Source organism: Chiloscyllium punctatum, chromosome 2, assembly GCF_047496795.1.
Source record: "Chiloscyllium punctatum isolate Juve2018m chromosome 2, sChiPun1.3, whole genome shotgun sequence".
In the NCBI taxonomy this organism is placed as follows: Eukaryota; Metazoa; Chordata; class Chondrichthyes; order Orectolobiformes; family Hemiscylliidae; genus Chiloscyllium; species Chiloscyllium punctatum.
The window spans coordinates 143,781,959-143,796,337 of NC_092740.1; the positions used below are offsets into that span (position 1 = coordinate 143,781,959).

A 14,379-nucleotide genomic window follows, 5' to 3' on the forward strand; every position below is an offset into this window, starting at 1 on the left:
GTATGCTAACCTATCATCTAGTTGGAGTACAAGAAAGAAATTCTGGGGTTTTTTTTTTTGGGGGGGGGGGGGGGGGAGCCTTGCTACAGCCACATTTGGAATACTGTGTACAGTTTGGTTTCCTTACCCAAGAAAGGACAGATTTTCCCTAGAAAGTGTGTGCATTAAGGTTCAACAGTGATTCTCCTGGGGAGTTTAGCATTCTGGCTCAGTCTCTGAATTAGGGAATGGCCACCTAAAACTGTGAGGAGATGAAGGGTTTTCAGAATTCTCTACCGCACAGAAATATTGATGCTGAGTATAGGTGAGTCTAAGATAAAGTAAACAAATTCAATTATCTGCCTTTCTTCTTTGAGACGAAGATGACCATGTTCATTTCCCAGTGTTGGTAGGAAGCTGCTTCATGGGGTCACTGCGGATGCTGATGTGTGTCTGGAAGCTTCTACTTCAAATAGCACAGGAGACCACTGTTGACCAGAATTTGCCATCATTGTCATTTCCCTGTGAATCTGATATGCATTTTTCAAAGGAGGCCATTCCACTTTCATTTGGTTGCAGCAGGTGCAGCAATCCTGTATAAGTTTCTCCCAGGACTCCAATTGATATCAAAACTCCCAAATGAAACTTTCAGAGTAGAATATGTCACTGTGTGATCCTTTGACTGTTCATTCATTAGCTCTTGGTCACAAGGTCTTTTGGGTGGGGGGTGGGGGGGGGGGGGGTGGGGGGGGGGAAGAGGGAGGGGCCGGTTTGGAATTCAACTTAATACATCCATGATTCAAAGGATGGCATCAGAGGACAATAGGATGACCTTCTGTTATATTGTAAAATCACAACCAGTTCACTAATGTTACTTTATCTGTCTATATAAGATACACCACAATGATCTGTTAAGTGGCCTTACATTCACTTTAGTTGCAAAAGTGATACTTTAGGGTAACAAGGGATGGATAACAAATATAGCTTTGACAGTCTCATTATATCCTGGAATAAATATTTAGAACAATGTTTATCAAAACAACTTTCTACAGCACCAGCAAACTTATGAACTTCATTCAATTGTTGTACATCATTGTGTGCCTGCGTAGCAGCGATCATAAAACTGAAACAGAAAAGTTTCCACTGATCCTTTTAATGTGTCATTTATCCAAGGTGACTTATGTGCAAATGTTTCAGTTCCATTGCAATAGTCATTTTATTAGCAACATAAAAATAAAATATTTGTAAGCTGCACTGATTTTACTTCTTCTCTTCAGATGTGTTAATTTAACAAAAATGATTTGTAGGTGCATAACTTTGAAAAGCCCTTTGCAGCAGAAAGTACTTGTCCTAATAAATTGCTTTATCATGCTCTCAGAATGTCCCCAAATGGTTCACATTCGATTGAATACTTTCTGAAATGCAGTGACTATTTTGTACAAAATAGTCAATTGTTCTCATACAGCAAGATCCCACAAACAGCAATCAAAACAATAACAGGCAAAGCTTTTCTTTGGTGATGTTCGTTAAGGGATGAATGTTGCCCAAAACAACAGGATAACTCCCCTACACTTCTCCAAATAATGTTTTTGGATTTTTCTCAATACTAAAAGACAAAAACATTTTAGAATATGATACTCCCTTGGCGCTATACTGAAGTGTCAGCTGGATTATTAGTTCAAGGTCTAGAATAGGACTTGAATTTACAATGTAGCAACTCAGGGATAAGGAGGCTCCCAGAGAGAAGGGAAAACATACTTCAACAGGGTACAGATAGGATGAAATAATAATGCAGGTGTTGTGTGTCGATTAAGACATTATTTTGTCAAGAAAACGCATCTTCCAAATGCTACTTGCTTACCAGGATTCCACTTTAACTAATAACCCTGAACAAATAAATGGAAACAATGGGACCTTGCAGCTTTAACCCATTCCTCCGTGTAGTGGAAAGTATGAGGAATCAGATCAGGAACAACTGGGACCTTGCTCAACTATTAACAAGGAGGACAATGCAGATAACACAATGCAAGTACGATTATTTTATCACACTGAGTATTGCACAGACAGTTCCTTGAAAGCTTTAAAATTAAATCTTTCATTAGGTTCAAAAATCAAAATTGGTGCTGATATGCTCTAGACCATCTATGCCTCAGGCTCGAGGGCAGAACAGTTGCATTTGGCATTTTATTCGAACAGACAACACTGAAAGTATGGCTTTAGTAAAACACTGCAAAAGAAAATCCCTGAAGAGCCACCTATTCCAAAAAATAAGTTGTGGAACACTGTGTCTGCGCTATTTGTTGGAAGAATGGGTGTATCAGGTCAGCTTGCTTTCAAATAATGAAATCCATGGAAGGACAACTTGCAGTGGACAGGAGAGCCTCTTTCTATGCTGTGCGCAGACAATTATTAATTCATTCATGTACAACATCTCCAATGTAGTGGGCCCATCATGGAACTGCTGCAAATCCATTGTTGAAGAGCACCTGCAAGTTAGCCATTTCCTTCTGCATATCCAAATAAACAATCCACAACTGGTCACGAACACTTCAGATCAGTGTCAACCTGTTAGGAGAACAGAAAGAATATGAAAATGAAAAAGTCATATCAGCAAACAGTCCTTGGGTTGTATTTACACCACAAACATAGCATTGGCACAAAGTAATTTTCAACCTGAGAATATTAGTTAATTTTGGAAAAGGCCACTTTTGTCCATCTATGCAGAAAGATCCTAAAGTCTCCTCTTAATTGTGTTTTGTTAGGGTTTCAAAGTTTTTGGCTATTCTACCCAGACTGCCAATCCTCTGCCCTAGCCACAAACAGCTCCCTCATTTTCATTGGTTCCGTGAGCAAAAAGTAGCCATGTCAGTCAGAAAATTTGTACCATTTGATCATTACTTCCTCAGATTTATTCAAACCAAGAGTAAAGAAGGAAGTCATGCTGAAATGGTGGTTCAGACCTCAACTTCAACATAATATGAAACTTTAAACATAACCTGACCACTTCTCACTAACATTAAACCTGATTTTATGAAGTGAACTCTACAAAACACAGTCACCATTATCTACATGTCTGTCCAGTTCAAACTCATTCATCCCACCCAGTTTCTACAGCAGCCATTAAAAGACAGAAGGCTTCAGTACCTATAAAAGAGAGTTTACGGTAAACTGATGAGCGGCTGCTCTCGCTAGAATACATCCTCTTGACTGGAAGTCTAAAGAATTTCAGGTCAAGTATAAACCCTTTCTCCACTGCAGGAGGTTCCTGATACAGAGCTGTAAGAGCCTGGAGCATCTACCGACCTAACTCAACTTAGAAGAACTTTGTGACCTGGTGGGTGATGGAAATCTGGAACTCACTACCCATAAAGGTGATAGAGATAGAAACTCTTGATATTTAAGAAACATTTAGACACAAACTTGCAATGCTGTGGTGTATGAGGCTATGGACCAACTGCTGGAAAATGGGATTAGAATTAGTCAGTTGGTTGTTTTTAAACCAACAGAGATGTACAGGGTCAAATGACCTTTTTCTGTGTGCTGTAGATCTCAATGGCTCTAACTCAGTGAGACTTCACAACCTTGAAAATGAGTTCAAAAAAGAACTTGTAATCACTTGGCACCTGCTGCACCATAACTAATTTCAAAGTACTTCACAGACAGTCACCATTGTTATTTAGGGAGGGACAGATAACTGAACTTGAAGATCCCACACACAGCAATGAAAAGGAAAAAGCATATGCAGGGAACAAATTAGATAGCTCTTTCAAAGGACTGACACAAATCCAATGGACCAAATCATCTCTTCTATATAATATGGATTGAAATTCTTTCAGCATCGTTGGTTGATAACTAAATATTGGGAGGGGTGCTGGCTCTTTATAAAATTAGTTATTATTTCAGTATGCTTCACCTTTCCCCTTTGTTGTTTATTTTAAAAATACAACCACCAGGCAACAAGAATGTCCACAAGCCTGAATTTATCAATGTCCCCATGACATTCAATATCATTGCCAACATTGAATTGTCCACAGTCAATATCCTGAAGTATCACTGACCAGAATCTGACCTGGACTAGCCATATAGGCTCAACTTACAAGAACTTTTTGACGTGGTGGGTGGTGGAAATCTGGAACTCGCTCTGACCTGATGTTGTAGCCAAAATATTTTCGATGAGTAACTCCCCTCCTAACTCCCACAAAGCCTGTCCATCATTTAAAACGCATAAGTTCAGGAGTGTGATGGAATACAGCCCACTTGCCTCGATGGCTGCAGCTCCAAAAACATTCAAGATGCGCAATCCCATCCAGGACAAAGTGGCATACTTGACTGATAATTCCTCAAATGGCTTCATAATTCACTCTCTTCACCAGTGGCAGTAGTGTGCACCATCTACAACATGTACTGCACCAGCTCACCAAGGAGTGTATCAACAGCACCTTCCAAATTTGCAACCTCTACCACCTGGAAGGACAAGGGGAGTAGATGCACAGGGGCACCATCACCTGCAATTCCTACTCTAAACCACACACCATCATTATTTTGAAATAGATCATTGTCCCTTCACGGTCATTGGATCAAAATGCTAGAACTCTCCCCCTGACAGCATTATAGGTGTTACTATCCCAGATAAACTGCAAAAGCTTCAGAAAGCCGTCCTCAATACCTTTTCAAGAGCAAGTGGAGATGGGCAATAACTGCTGGCCTAGCCAGTGATGCCCATATCATGTGAACAAGTACACAAACCTGTTGGATTCATGAAGACAGAATCATTGGGCAGCCCTGCTGTGAATAAAGCTGCAGCCTTTCTGGTCTGGGATGAACTGCAAGGTATTCCTGATTATACTATCAGCTCAGTGTGGCATTTATTAATTTTAGCTAAACAATTTAGTTATAACCTTCGAAGGGACAATGCATTGGAGATTGAGTCACTGGAACAGGAGTAGATCATTTAGCCCCAGGATTCATGATTACGGCTGATCAAACACTTCAATGCTTTTTCCCCCATTCACACTATTCCCATAACCCTTTACATCACTGACAGATTTTTAAAATATCAATTTGACTTTGACCATTACCAATGACTGTATATAGTACTCCAGGTGCAGTTTTAGCAATGTTCTATCCAACTGAAGAAAGGCTTCACCGTTCCTCTAGTATCAATGCTAACAAACCTATTAGCTTGTTGCATTTGCATGTTATTTTTCAGTGAATTACTGATGGCAACACACATCTACACTTTACAACATCGTACCAATTAAGAAATACTCTGCACATCTGTTCCTCCAACTAATGTGGAAAACCTCACATTCTTTTCAGATTATATTCCATCTGCCATTCTTTCCTACTATTCCTATCCAAATCCTCTTGAAGCCACTTTGTTTCTTCCTCAGCACAAATTCCCAGCTAGTATGGCGTCATCCCTGCATTTGGAAATATTATATTAGAGTCATACAGCACGGAAACAGATCCTTCAGTCCATGCCAACTAAGTTTTCCAAACTAAATTAGTCCCAATTGCCTGCATTTGGCCTATCCCTTGAAACCTTCCCTATCATGTATATGTCTCTTAAATGTTGTAACAGTACCTGCATCCACCACTTCCTCTGGCAGTTCATTATACATACGAACCATCTTCTGCGTGAAGATGTTGCCCCTCAAGTCCCTTGTAAATCTTCCTCCTCTCACTGAGGGGTGACTTTATAGAGGTTTACAAAATTATGAGGGGCATGGATAGGGCAAAGAGGCAAAGTCTTTTCTTTGGGGTCAGGGAGTCCAGAGCTAGAGGGTATAGGTTTAGGGTGAGAGGGGAAAGATATAAAAGAGACCTACAGGGCACCTTTTTCCACACAGAGGGTAGTACCTGCATGGAATGAGCTGCCAGAGGAAGTGGTGGAGGCTGGTAAAATTGCAACATTTAAGAGGCATTTGGATAAGTATGTGAATAGGAAGGGTTTGGAGGGATATGGGTCAGGTGCTGGCAGGTAGGACTAGATTGGGTTGGGATATCTGGTTGGCATGGATGGGTTGGATTGAAGGTTCTGTTTCCATGCTGTACATCTATATGACTTTAGTTTTGAGTTTGCCCATTCTAGGGAAAAGATCTTTGCTATTCATGCTATCTATTCCCCTCATGATTTTATAAACCTCTATAATGGTTACCTCTACGTTCCAGTGAAAAAAGTCCCAGTCTATCCAGCCTTTCCTTATAACTCAAATCCTCCAATCCTGGCAACATCCCGTAAACCTTTTCTGAACTTTCTCCAATTTAATAATATCCTTCCTATAGCAGGAAACCCTACTAAAAGTGGCCTCACCAATATCTGGTTTTATTTGGTAATTATTTTATTTGGTTCCATATTCAAATTATTGCTATCTACTGTGGACAGATGGGGCCCAAGTACCATCCCCTGCGGTATCTCACTAGTCACAACCTGTCAATGTGAGAATGACCCAATTATTCTTGCTCTTGGTTTTCTGGTTGTTTGCTAATTAATCCATGTCTGTACATGATCCCAGCTACGTTGATCTTTGTGATTAAGGGATTCTGAAAATGTTCCAGCTTCAAAAACCCAACTGGTGCAACAATAACTTTTTCTTTAGGTTTTCATATGTTTTGATCTATTTTGGTTTGAGAATTAACTTTAAAAAAGGCAACACACAGCACTAGATATGAAACTTGCATGCCCTGCCATTGTTGCTCAGTATGTACTCTGCACACAGAGTTTATGATAAGATATATTTGCCAGCTTGTACAGTGTATAATGACACCATAGGGAATTTCATCAGTTTGGATATATTATGCGTCAGAAGCACAACTGGCAGATGAAATGCAAACTTTAAGTCCACAGACACTCCCAGTATGTACACAGATGCAAGATCAAAGTAATTGAATCAGTCACAAGGGTGATAAGTATGTTTACTCTATAAATGAACAGATCAGAGAGAAAGTCACGCAAAACAAAATGATTTTTTTATCCATATGAAGAAATGATGATAACGTTCCTCACATTAACAGAACTTCTCAAGGTCTTGCTTGAAATACTCCAAGAAGTAGATGACAACAGAATACAACTGAATGGAGCTGATGTGCCCCACCTCAGAGTTTTCTATTACAATACAAAATCTGCAATATGAAAACTAATCAAATTAAACATCTAACAGTTAAAGAAAACAACGTAACATTCCTGCATTCCAGAAAGAATTCCCCAATGAACTAACCTACATTGAGCATGACGTCAGTGCATGTGGAAAATCAGCCTCTTTAACCCTGTAGCAATGCCTATTTGTGGCAGCTCTATACTGAACCTCAACATTTACAATGCAATAGGGACCCAACAAACCTAAAACTGAGAGAAGTAAGGGCCATGTTATGGAAATCACTGATTTGCAGTGTACAATTCATAGCATTCTGGGAATCCTATGATGAAACATGTACCTAGTTACTTCATTTCAAATGGGGAGTATATCAGTAGCAGCTAACTACAGTCCTAAATATACAGGAATAGGCCATTTGGCCTTTTACGCTTGCTCTACCATTTAATCAGATCGTGGTCTCAATCCCATTTTCCTGTATGTATTCCATAAATCTCAACATCCTTATCTTTGCAAAATCTATCCAACACATCAATGAATATATTAAAGACCCAGTCTCCAACGTGGAAGCAATGGACCAAAGGGCTTTTTCTGTGCTGTGGATCTCAGGATTTCTATTTCCCCAGAAGGTAATCATTGAGATTTCTATTAGGATTTCTATTTCCCCAGAAGGTAAACATTAATATCAACAAACCTCAAAAAAAACCCTTCATCATTGTCTCAAAGGGGAGATCAGTTTTTCTTAACCTATGTTTTTAGTTATTCTCTCTCTCACAAGCAAAGCATCCTCCTGGCATCCATTCTATCCCATTCTCAGAAATTTGTAGATTTCAATAAAATCACCACTGATTTATTCTTCTAAACTCCTTTGGAAATCGGCTTGACTGGTTCAACTTTTCTGTGTAAGCTTATTCCTAAAAGGATTATCTGAGTGAACCTTCACTGAACTGCTTTTAAAGCAACTATTCTTAAATAAGGAGACTGAAACTGTGCAAAATACTCCAGAAGTTGGCTTGCCAACATCCTGTAAAACTGCAGTAAAACCTCCTTAGTCACATTCCATTTCCCTCACAATATACAACAATGTTTCATTCACCTTCAACCAGTTGCAATCATATTTACAGTCTTTAGATGAGGGGACTGAATGTAATTGAGAACTCAGAATTGATCCTAGTAGCACAGTGCTGGTTACAGCTTGCCAACCCAAAAAGACTCACCTATCCATACTTGTTTAGCATTAGCCAACGCTTCCTTCAGATATTCACCTACGTTTCCATAGCCCCCAGGACTTTGGGCCAAAAACTGGAAAATGGTATTGGGGTTGTCAGATTTGTTGACTGATGAAGACATAATGGGGCAAATGGCATCGTTCTGTGCTGTAAACCTCTGAGTATGCCCTCTGAGCATCTGTGTTCTCAAACCTCAAGAAGAAATTGCAACCTCAAGAAAATCACCTCTCAATCTTTCATACTCCCACTAAGTACTGATTAAATATTTCTACCTTTCCTTAGAAGGCAATCCCTTCAGCCAAGAATCAGCCTAGTTACATTCTTTCAACTATCTCCTTTTGTAAGGAGACTGAAACTGTGCACAGTAGTCAAGGTGCATGTACCCTGAACAGCTGGAGCAAGTTTTCCCTACATTTGTATCCCATTTACCTTGCAATACAGGCCAATAGTTCCTTTGCCTTACGCATCCCTTGCTGTACCTGCATGCTAACTGTGTGTGATTCAATTACAAGGCCAAAAAGATCTACTTGTACCAAATTCTACAAACTCTCTCCATTTGCATAATATTCTGCATTTAACATTTTCTTAGATTATGTTTGATTTGCCAAATGTTTGCACTTAACCCATCTATATCCACTCACAGGATTGAATTTTATGAAAAAAATAAGGGGTGAAGCCTAAACTTGGAAGGTTCATCCCTCATTATGAGGGGGCAAGGAAGAGGTTAGGTTGTGCTTCACACATGTACATTTTGCTGTCCATATAAAGCAGCAACTGCGTCCTTTTACGTCCGATTTTGGTGATCATGGTGTGAGAAATGTGACGTGTGCGAATTGGACCAGACAGGATCAGCTCTGATCTTTGTAGATTCTTTGGAATAGTCATGGCACTCTTTTATAGAGATGGGATATCCCTTTGGATATGGCCCTGGGACACCTTTGGGAGACATAAGGTGCCCTATGCATTTGTTAAAATTAGAGTTAAGTATATGTAAGTAAATTGCAAAAATGTGTTGACTGTTCTGGTAATTGGAACTGTCAAAAGTGTCAAGATACATAAAATTTCTATCTTTTAAATATTGGAGAAAATGCCTGGAGCATTAAAAAAAAATCATTGCTTGCTACTTCACTCCATCTCTCATTACACGATTAGTGTTGCACAACTGATGACACAATCCTCCATTATTACAGTACAATCCCTGCCATTCCACACCTTAATTGACAGTTCCAAGTAGAGATGAACCCTCTGAAGTGGAAAATAAACTCCAATGCTTGTTTGTACATGGCAAGAGGGCTTTGAATAGAATCCCTACAGTGAGGAAACAGGCCATTTGGCCCAACAAGTCCACACTGACCTTCTGAAGAGCATGCTTCCCAGACCCACGTCACCCTGCATTTCTAACCTGCACACCCCTGAACACAATGATCAATTTAGCATGGCCAATCCACCTAACCTGCACATCTTTGGATTGTGGGAGGAAACAGGAGCAGCCAGAGGAAAACCAAACAGACATGGCGAGAATATGCAAACTCCATACAGTCACACAAAGTTGGAATTGAACCCAGGTCCCTGGCGCTGTGAGGCCAGCACTGAGCCACATGCCACCTTGGCTTTGGTGATGCTTTCATTGCAATTTATCAGACCAGCTTTTATTAGTTATCCTTTTTCTTGAGTTTGCTTGTTTTGAATTTTGTTTGGCAGCTAGAATCTGAATAATCAAACCATTGGATTGTGTTGAGATTGGAAGATCTACTCAAACAAAAACACAAATCTATTTTGTTTCTAGTTTAGCCTCTAGTTGGGAGGGGCTGTTACATTGCATCTTTGTGGGTGATGGGAGAGCACTGTACAAAACTGTTATTTTAAGCATACACACCCTACCTTATTCTTTCCAAAACCTTGTTGCCTGCCAAATAATTGAACAGAATTTTAAAGGTTTTGTTTTTGATGAAGACTAGCCCGATGGCCCACTGCTCACTTACAGCAGGGACTGATCACAGTGGGGGTCGGAGGATAGACCAAAGCCACATCCACTCGCTCACTCCCATTTTTGGGACAGATGATCTCAGTTACTCCTTCTGGTCTGGACTGGGTCAGTAGCTCCCCTGTTGGTAAAAGGAAGAGAAAAAGAGGTTCAATCACTAGTAGTGTTAAAATTCTTCATTTTAGATTGTACTCCAACTCACATTTGCAGAGTATTCACTTGCAGAATTAATAAATAATCCCCAGTCCAACTGTGAGATGAGCAGGAACAGTACCTGGAGCACCTATAGATTGACAGCATTTTGTCCTTAACTAAAATACTTAAACTTCTCTCATTGCCAGCTTGGGAAAGGAAACTGTCAATTACTCTGCAAAACAGCAAAAAATTAAATTCCGAATTGGGACTGTGATTCCTACTTTATGAGTAAATCCAACTTTGGTTGACCATTATACATCCTATTCAATTCTTCTTTCTATTATTTCAGAGTAAGCGGTCTTACTTGCGTCCCACCATTGATGAATGTTACAAATATCTCCACTGAAACAAGCGACTGTTGATTCATAGGTGCAGAATAGAAAAATGGCTGTCTTATGGGGTATTTACAGATGAGGGCATCTTAAATTGTTATTACTTTCGTTAGAAATGCACCATTGAATGGCTGACAGCTATCTTCTTGAGTTGAAAAAAGCACATTGTGGCTACATGCTCTTTCATCTTCAAAGAACAGGGGCCGGTGTATTAATACATGTAGCTTCCAGTCAGCACAAGCATACCACAATGTAAACCCAACTGACAATTCTGGACAGTTTTCAGCATAATTCTTTGCACACTTGGGATTATTCAGTATTGATTGTCCAATTGCAGAATTACATTTCACCTGCATTTTAAGTCGTGAAAGTACAGGCTGGTTGGGTCCATTCCGTACCTTGCCTGTTGCAAACAGTCAAAGGATTAGGCTCAATCTATCACTCACCAGGCATCCTGAGATAGGTGTTACTAAAATTCTTATACAGGGTCATTCTCTGTTATAATGCGCATTTCATCAATGCAAATTCGTTATAAAGTGATTGACGAATTGGAGACGCCATTTCTAAAGCATGATTTTTCTATAATGTGAGGTTGCACAAGAATGCAACCATTTCATTATAAAAGTACCAAATTTCTCATTTGGGAGACAGAACACGACTTGTGCTTCTACTGCATAGTAGTAAGATGAAATAGCTAGCTTCACTGGTTGCTCAAGACTTTAAAAATACCCGATCTTTCCAGGGTAATCCAACTTGGCACTTTTAGGATTAAAGGTGATAGCCTTAGAGACAGACATGAGTTTGTGTGCTCTTGTGAGAGCTGATCCAAATCAGGGTTACCATTATCCTGCAGGATGGCTCTGATGCTCTCCATACCACAATAAATGAATGGTTTGGATACTATTTACAAGGTTGCTGATAAGGCCAATCAGATGGCGCCTTGAACTGTAGAAGTAAAATTGTTCCACTTGTTTGTTTGTTTTAAGAGATATCTACCTAAGTATTTGGACATTTGCTCATATTATAAAATGTTTTTTATAGCTTAATTTATTAGGAAGAGCGATCTCCTTTCTAGATAGATTGCAGAAATTTGCAATCAAATTTCAGTGTAATCTTGCCTAACAAAATCTTAATACAGTACTTTGTCAAATTAAATGGTTGGAACCAACTTTTTCTCCAAACAACTCAATGTCAATGAAATGATAGAGATGTAAGGGCAATTGAACAGCAATAACCTACTTACTAAGAGTCTGATTCAATCACGATGTAATTTAGTGGTCCCATAACTCTCAATGCTTTGTTTGCTTAATATTGATCCTTGGTATCTTTAAAGGGCCAAGAAGCAAATCGATTGCAATGAAGAATACTGGATGTGATATTGGGCATCAAGATAAAACCCTAACTTGGGCTAATTGTGAAGGTGGGAATTCTTTGATGACTGTGAATGTGAAATGGAAGATACTCGTGAGCTTATTAATGCAGGCCGACTCTGCATGGAGATGAGCGTTTACACTGAGTACGACAGTGGTCTATGTGATTAACATGGGATGAGTTAAATCAACTTTCTTCTGATCTTGGGTCACGTGTAAATAGACCAACGGTGAGGAGATACCTTCTTAGAAAAAGGGGAAGGTGAATGTTTAAAAATCACACAATGGTGATCTGGACTACGTTGACGTAAAAGCAAAGTTCTGGACATGCTGGAAATTTAAAGTATAAACAGGAAATGCTGAAGAAACTCAGATGTCTGCAGCATCTGTGGAGAGAAAACACAGTTAATGATTCCAAATAGATATGATGATTCTTCTGAACTATATGGAATATGTTCACTTAGTTGCTCGTATTTATGGTAATTAAAGTATTGAGAGAACAATCTAACTATGGTTATAATACAAAAGGCTGTGGAGGACTAAGCACAGTGGCTCATTGTATGCTATTATTTTGTTGTAAATTTTATGCATATTGATAGAAGGTGAGAAGAGAGACATTTAAAAAAAGACTTGGAAGTGGTTTGCATGCTGGATGTGGGCACAATTACAACATTTAAAAGACACAAGTTCATGAATAGGAAAAGTTTGGAGGGATACGGAACCTGCAGCAGGCAAGTGGGACCAGTTTAGTTTGGGATTATATTTGGCACAGACTGGTTAGATCAAAGGGTCTCTTTCCATGATTATTGATTATTAGTGGTATGAAAAAGAGACTAAAAGTAATATTGAATTAAGTGAGAGTCATGCTGAAATTGCACAATGAGGTACTCAAACAACTATACTTGAAGTATGAAGAAGATCTGGTTTAATGAAGTCCTGATCTTTCATTATTAAAGCAGCATATATGTAGACTCTGGTGTTTAAAGCAACTGCATAAATTAGAACAAGACAGCACTTGATGGCTGAGATAGTTAAGTAGGCAATCTTTAGTAAAAGAATTCTTTTGAAAGGCCCATAAGTAAATGAAATCTGATGATTTGCAGAAGGGCAAACAAACTACAGAAAAGTTGATACATCACTGAATGATATGACTCAAGATACCGGATAGTTAATAGGAAATTTTGTACAAGGAATAATAAAACCAAACAGACTCAGCAACAAGAGCCCATTCCCAATCGAAGTAACAACAGTCTCTAGAACTACACCAGAACACCAGATAAATGAATTACATCCACTTATCTTGCAGTCAAAGAAATATTGCAGTACAGAAGGCAGCCAATTGGCCAATGGAGTTCATGCTGAATTCCAGTACTTTGTAAACTATTTTTTTTACCAACTTGTCTCCAGTTAGCCTGTATGCCTGTACATGCTAATCTTACCAAATTTCTCACACAGGGCTTGAACACATTGTAACTGCAAGATTATATTGGTTATTTTTCATTAGGTAGGTACAAACTCTGGTGGAAAAGAGAACAAATTTAATTTAAACTTCCATTCCATTTCACTCCCAAGTGTTTTCTAGTGATGTGTTAAAGTGACCAGTATGGGTACGGACCTGGAGTCAGATATAGTCATATCGGATAACGATTGGCGGGGAGTGGGGGGGCGGTGAGGTGTGTGTTCTTTTCATAGCCAAAACAGTAGAACATAAAACATACCGTTTACATGAAAATCCTTATAGAACATTTATAACAGCAAGCTGCCTTTTCTATCAAGTAGCTCAGTCAGTGAAGGTGACTACTGTTTAATCTGTGCGAGGGTTTCTCAAAATGCTGCTCTTACAGTTTGAAAGAAAGTACTTGCATTTACACAGAAGTGTTGAATCTCAGGCAGCCTAAAGCAGTTTGTGGCCTATGCGATAGGTTTTTAAATACAGCAACTATGCATGAATCCAGCAGCTAAACCTTCCACTGTAAGATTCCATCAAACAAATCATCTATTTTAGTGATGATGACAAGCACTAGATCTTCTTTGGGATACTGTAGTGATTAAAACAAGGACCAGGTAGATCTTATTGACGGAGATCCTTGATTGGCCCAGGTTAACAACCACAATCAGGCGGCTCTGGCTGACAGATATAAACAGGACGTGGGGTGTGGACGTTTGCACTCCCTTTTTGATTTTCTTAAAAACCTT

The 14,379-nt window shown here is 39.2% G+C and overlaps 1 protein-coding gene across 2 annotated transcripts in view; it reads right to left on the minus strand.

The window, feature by feature from the left end:
- Positions 1-718: 718 nt before the first annotated feature.
- mfhas1 (multifunctional ROCO family signaling regulator 1) overlaps positions 719-14,379 on the minus strand; it is an 81,940-nt gene continuing 68,279 nt past the window's right edge. Inside the window, exons 2-3 of one of the 2 annotated variants that reach the window (XR_011963268.1) lie at positions 10,184-10,407; positions 719-2,544 (exon numbers count right to left, since the gene is read on the minus strand). Coding sequence is in view for 1 of the 2 variants with exons in the window: in XM_072589250.1 (XP_072445351.1) it covers positions 2,540-2,544; positions 10,285-10,407 (128 nt within the window). In the remaining variant the exon portion in view is untranslated. The remainder of the gene's footprint in view (positions 2,545-10,183; positions 10,408-14,379) is intronic. The other variant, XM_072589250.1, reaches the window with a different exon arrangement.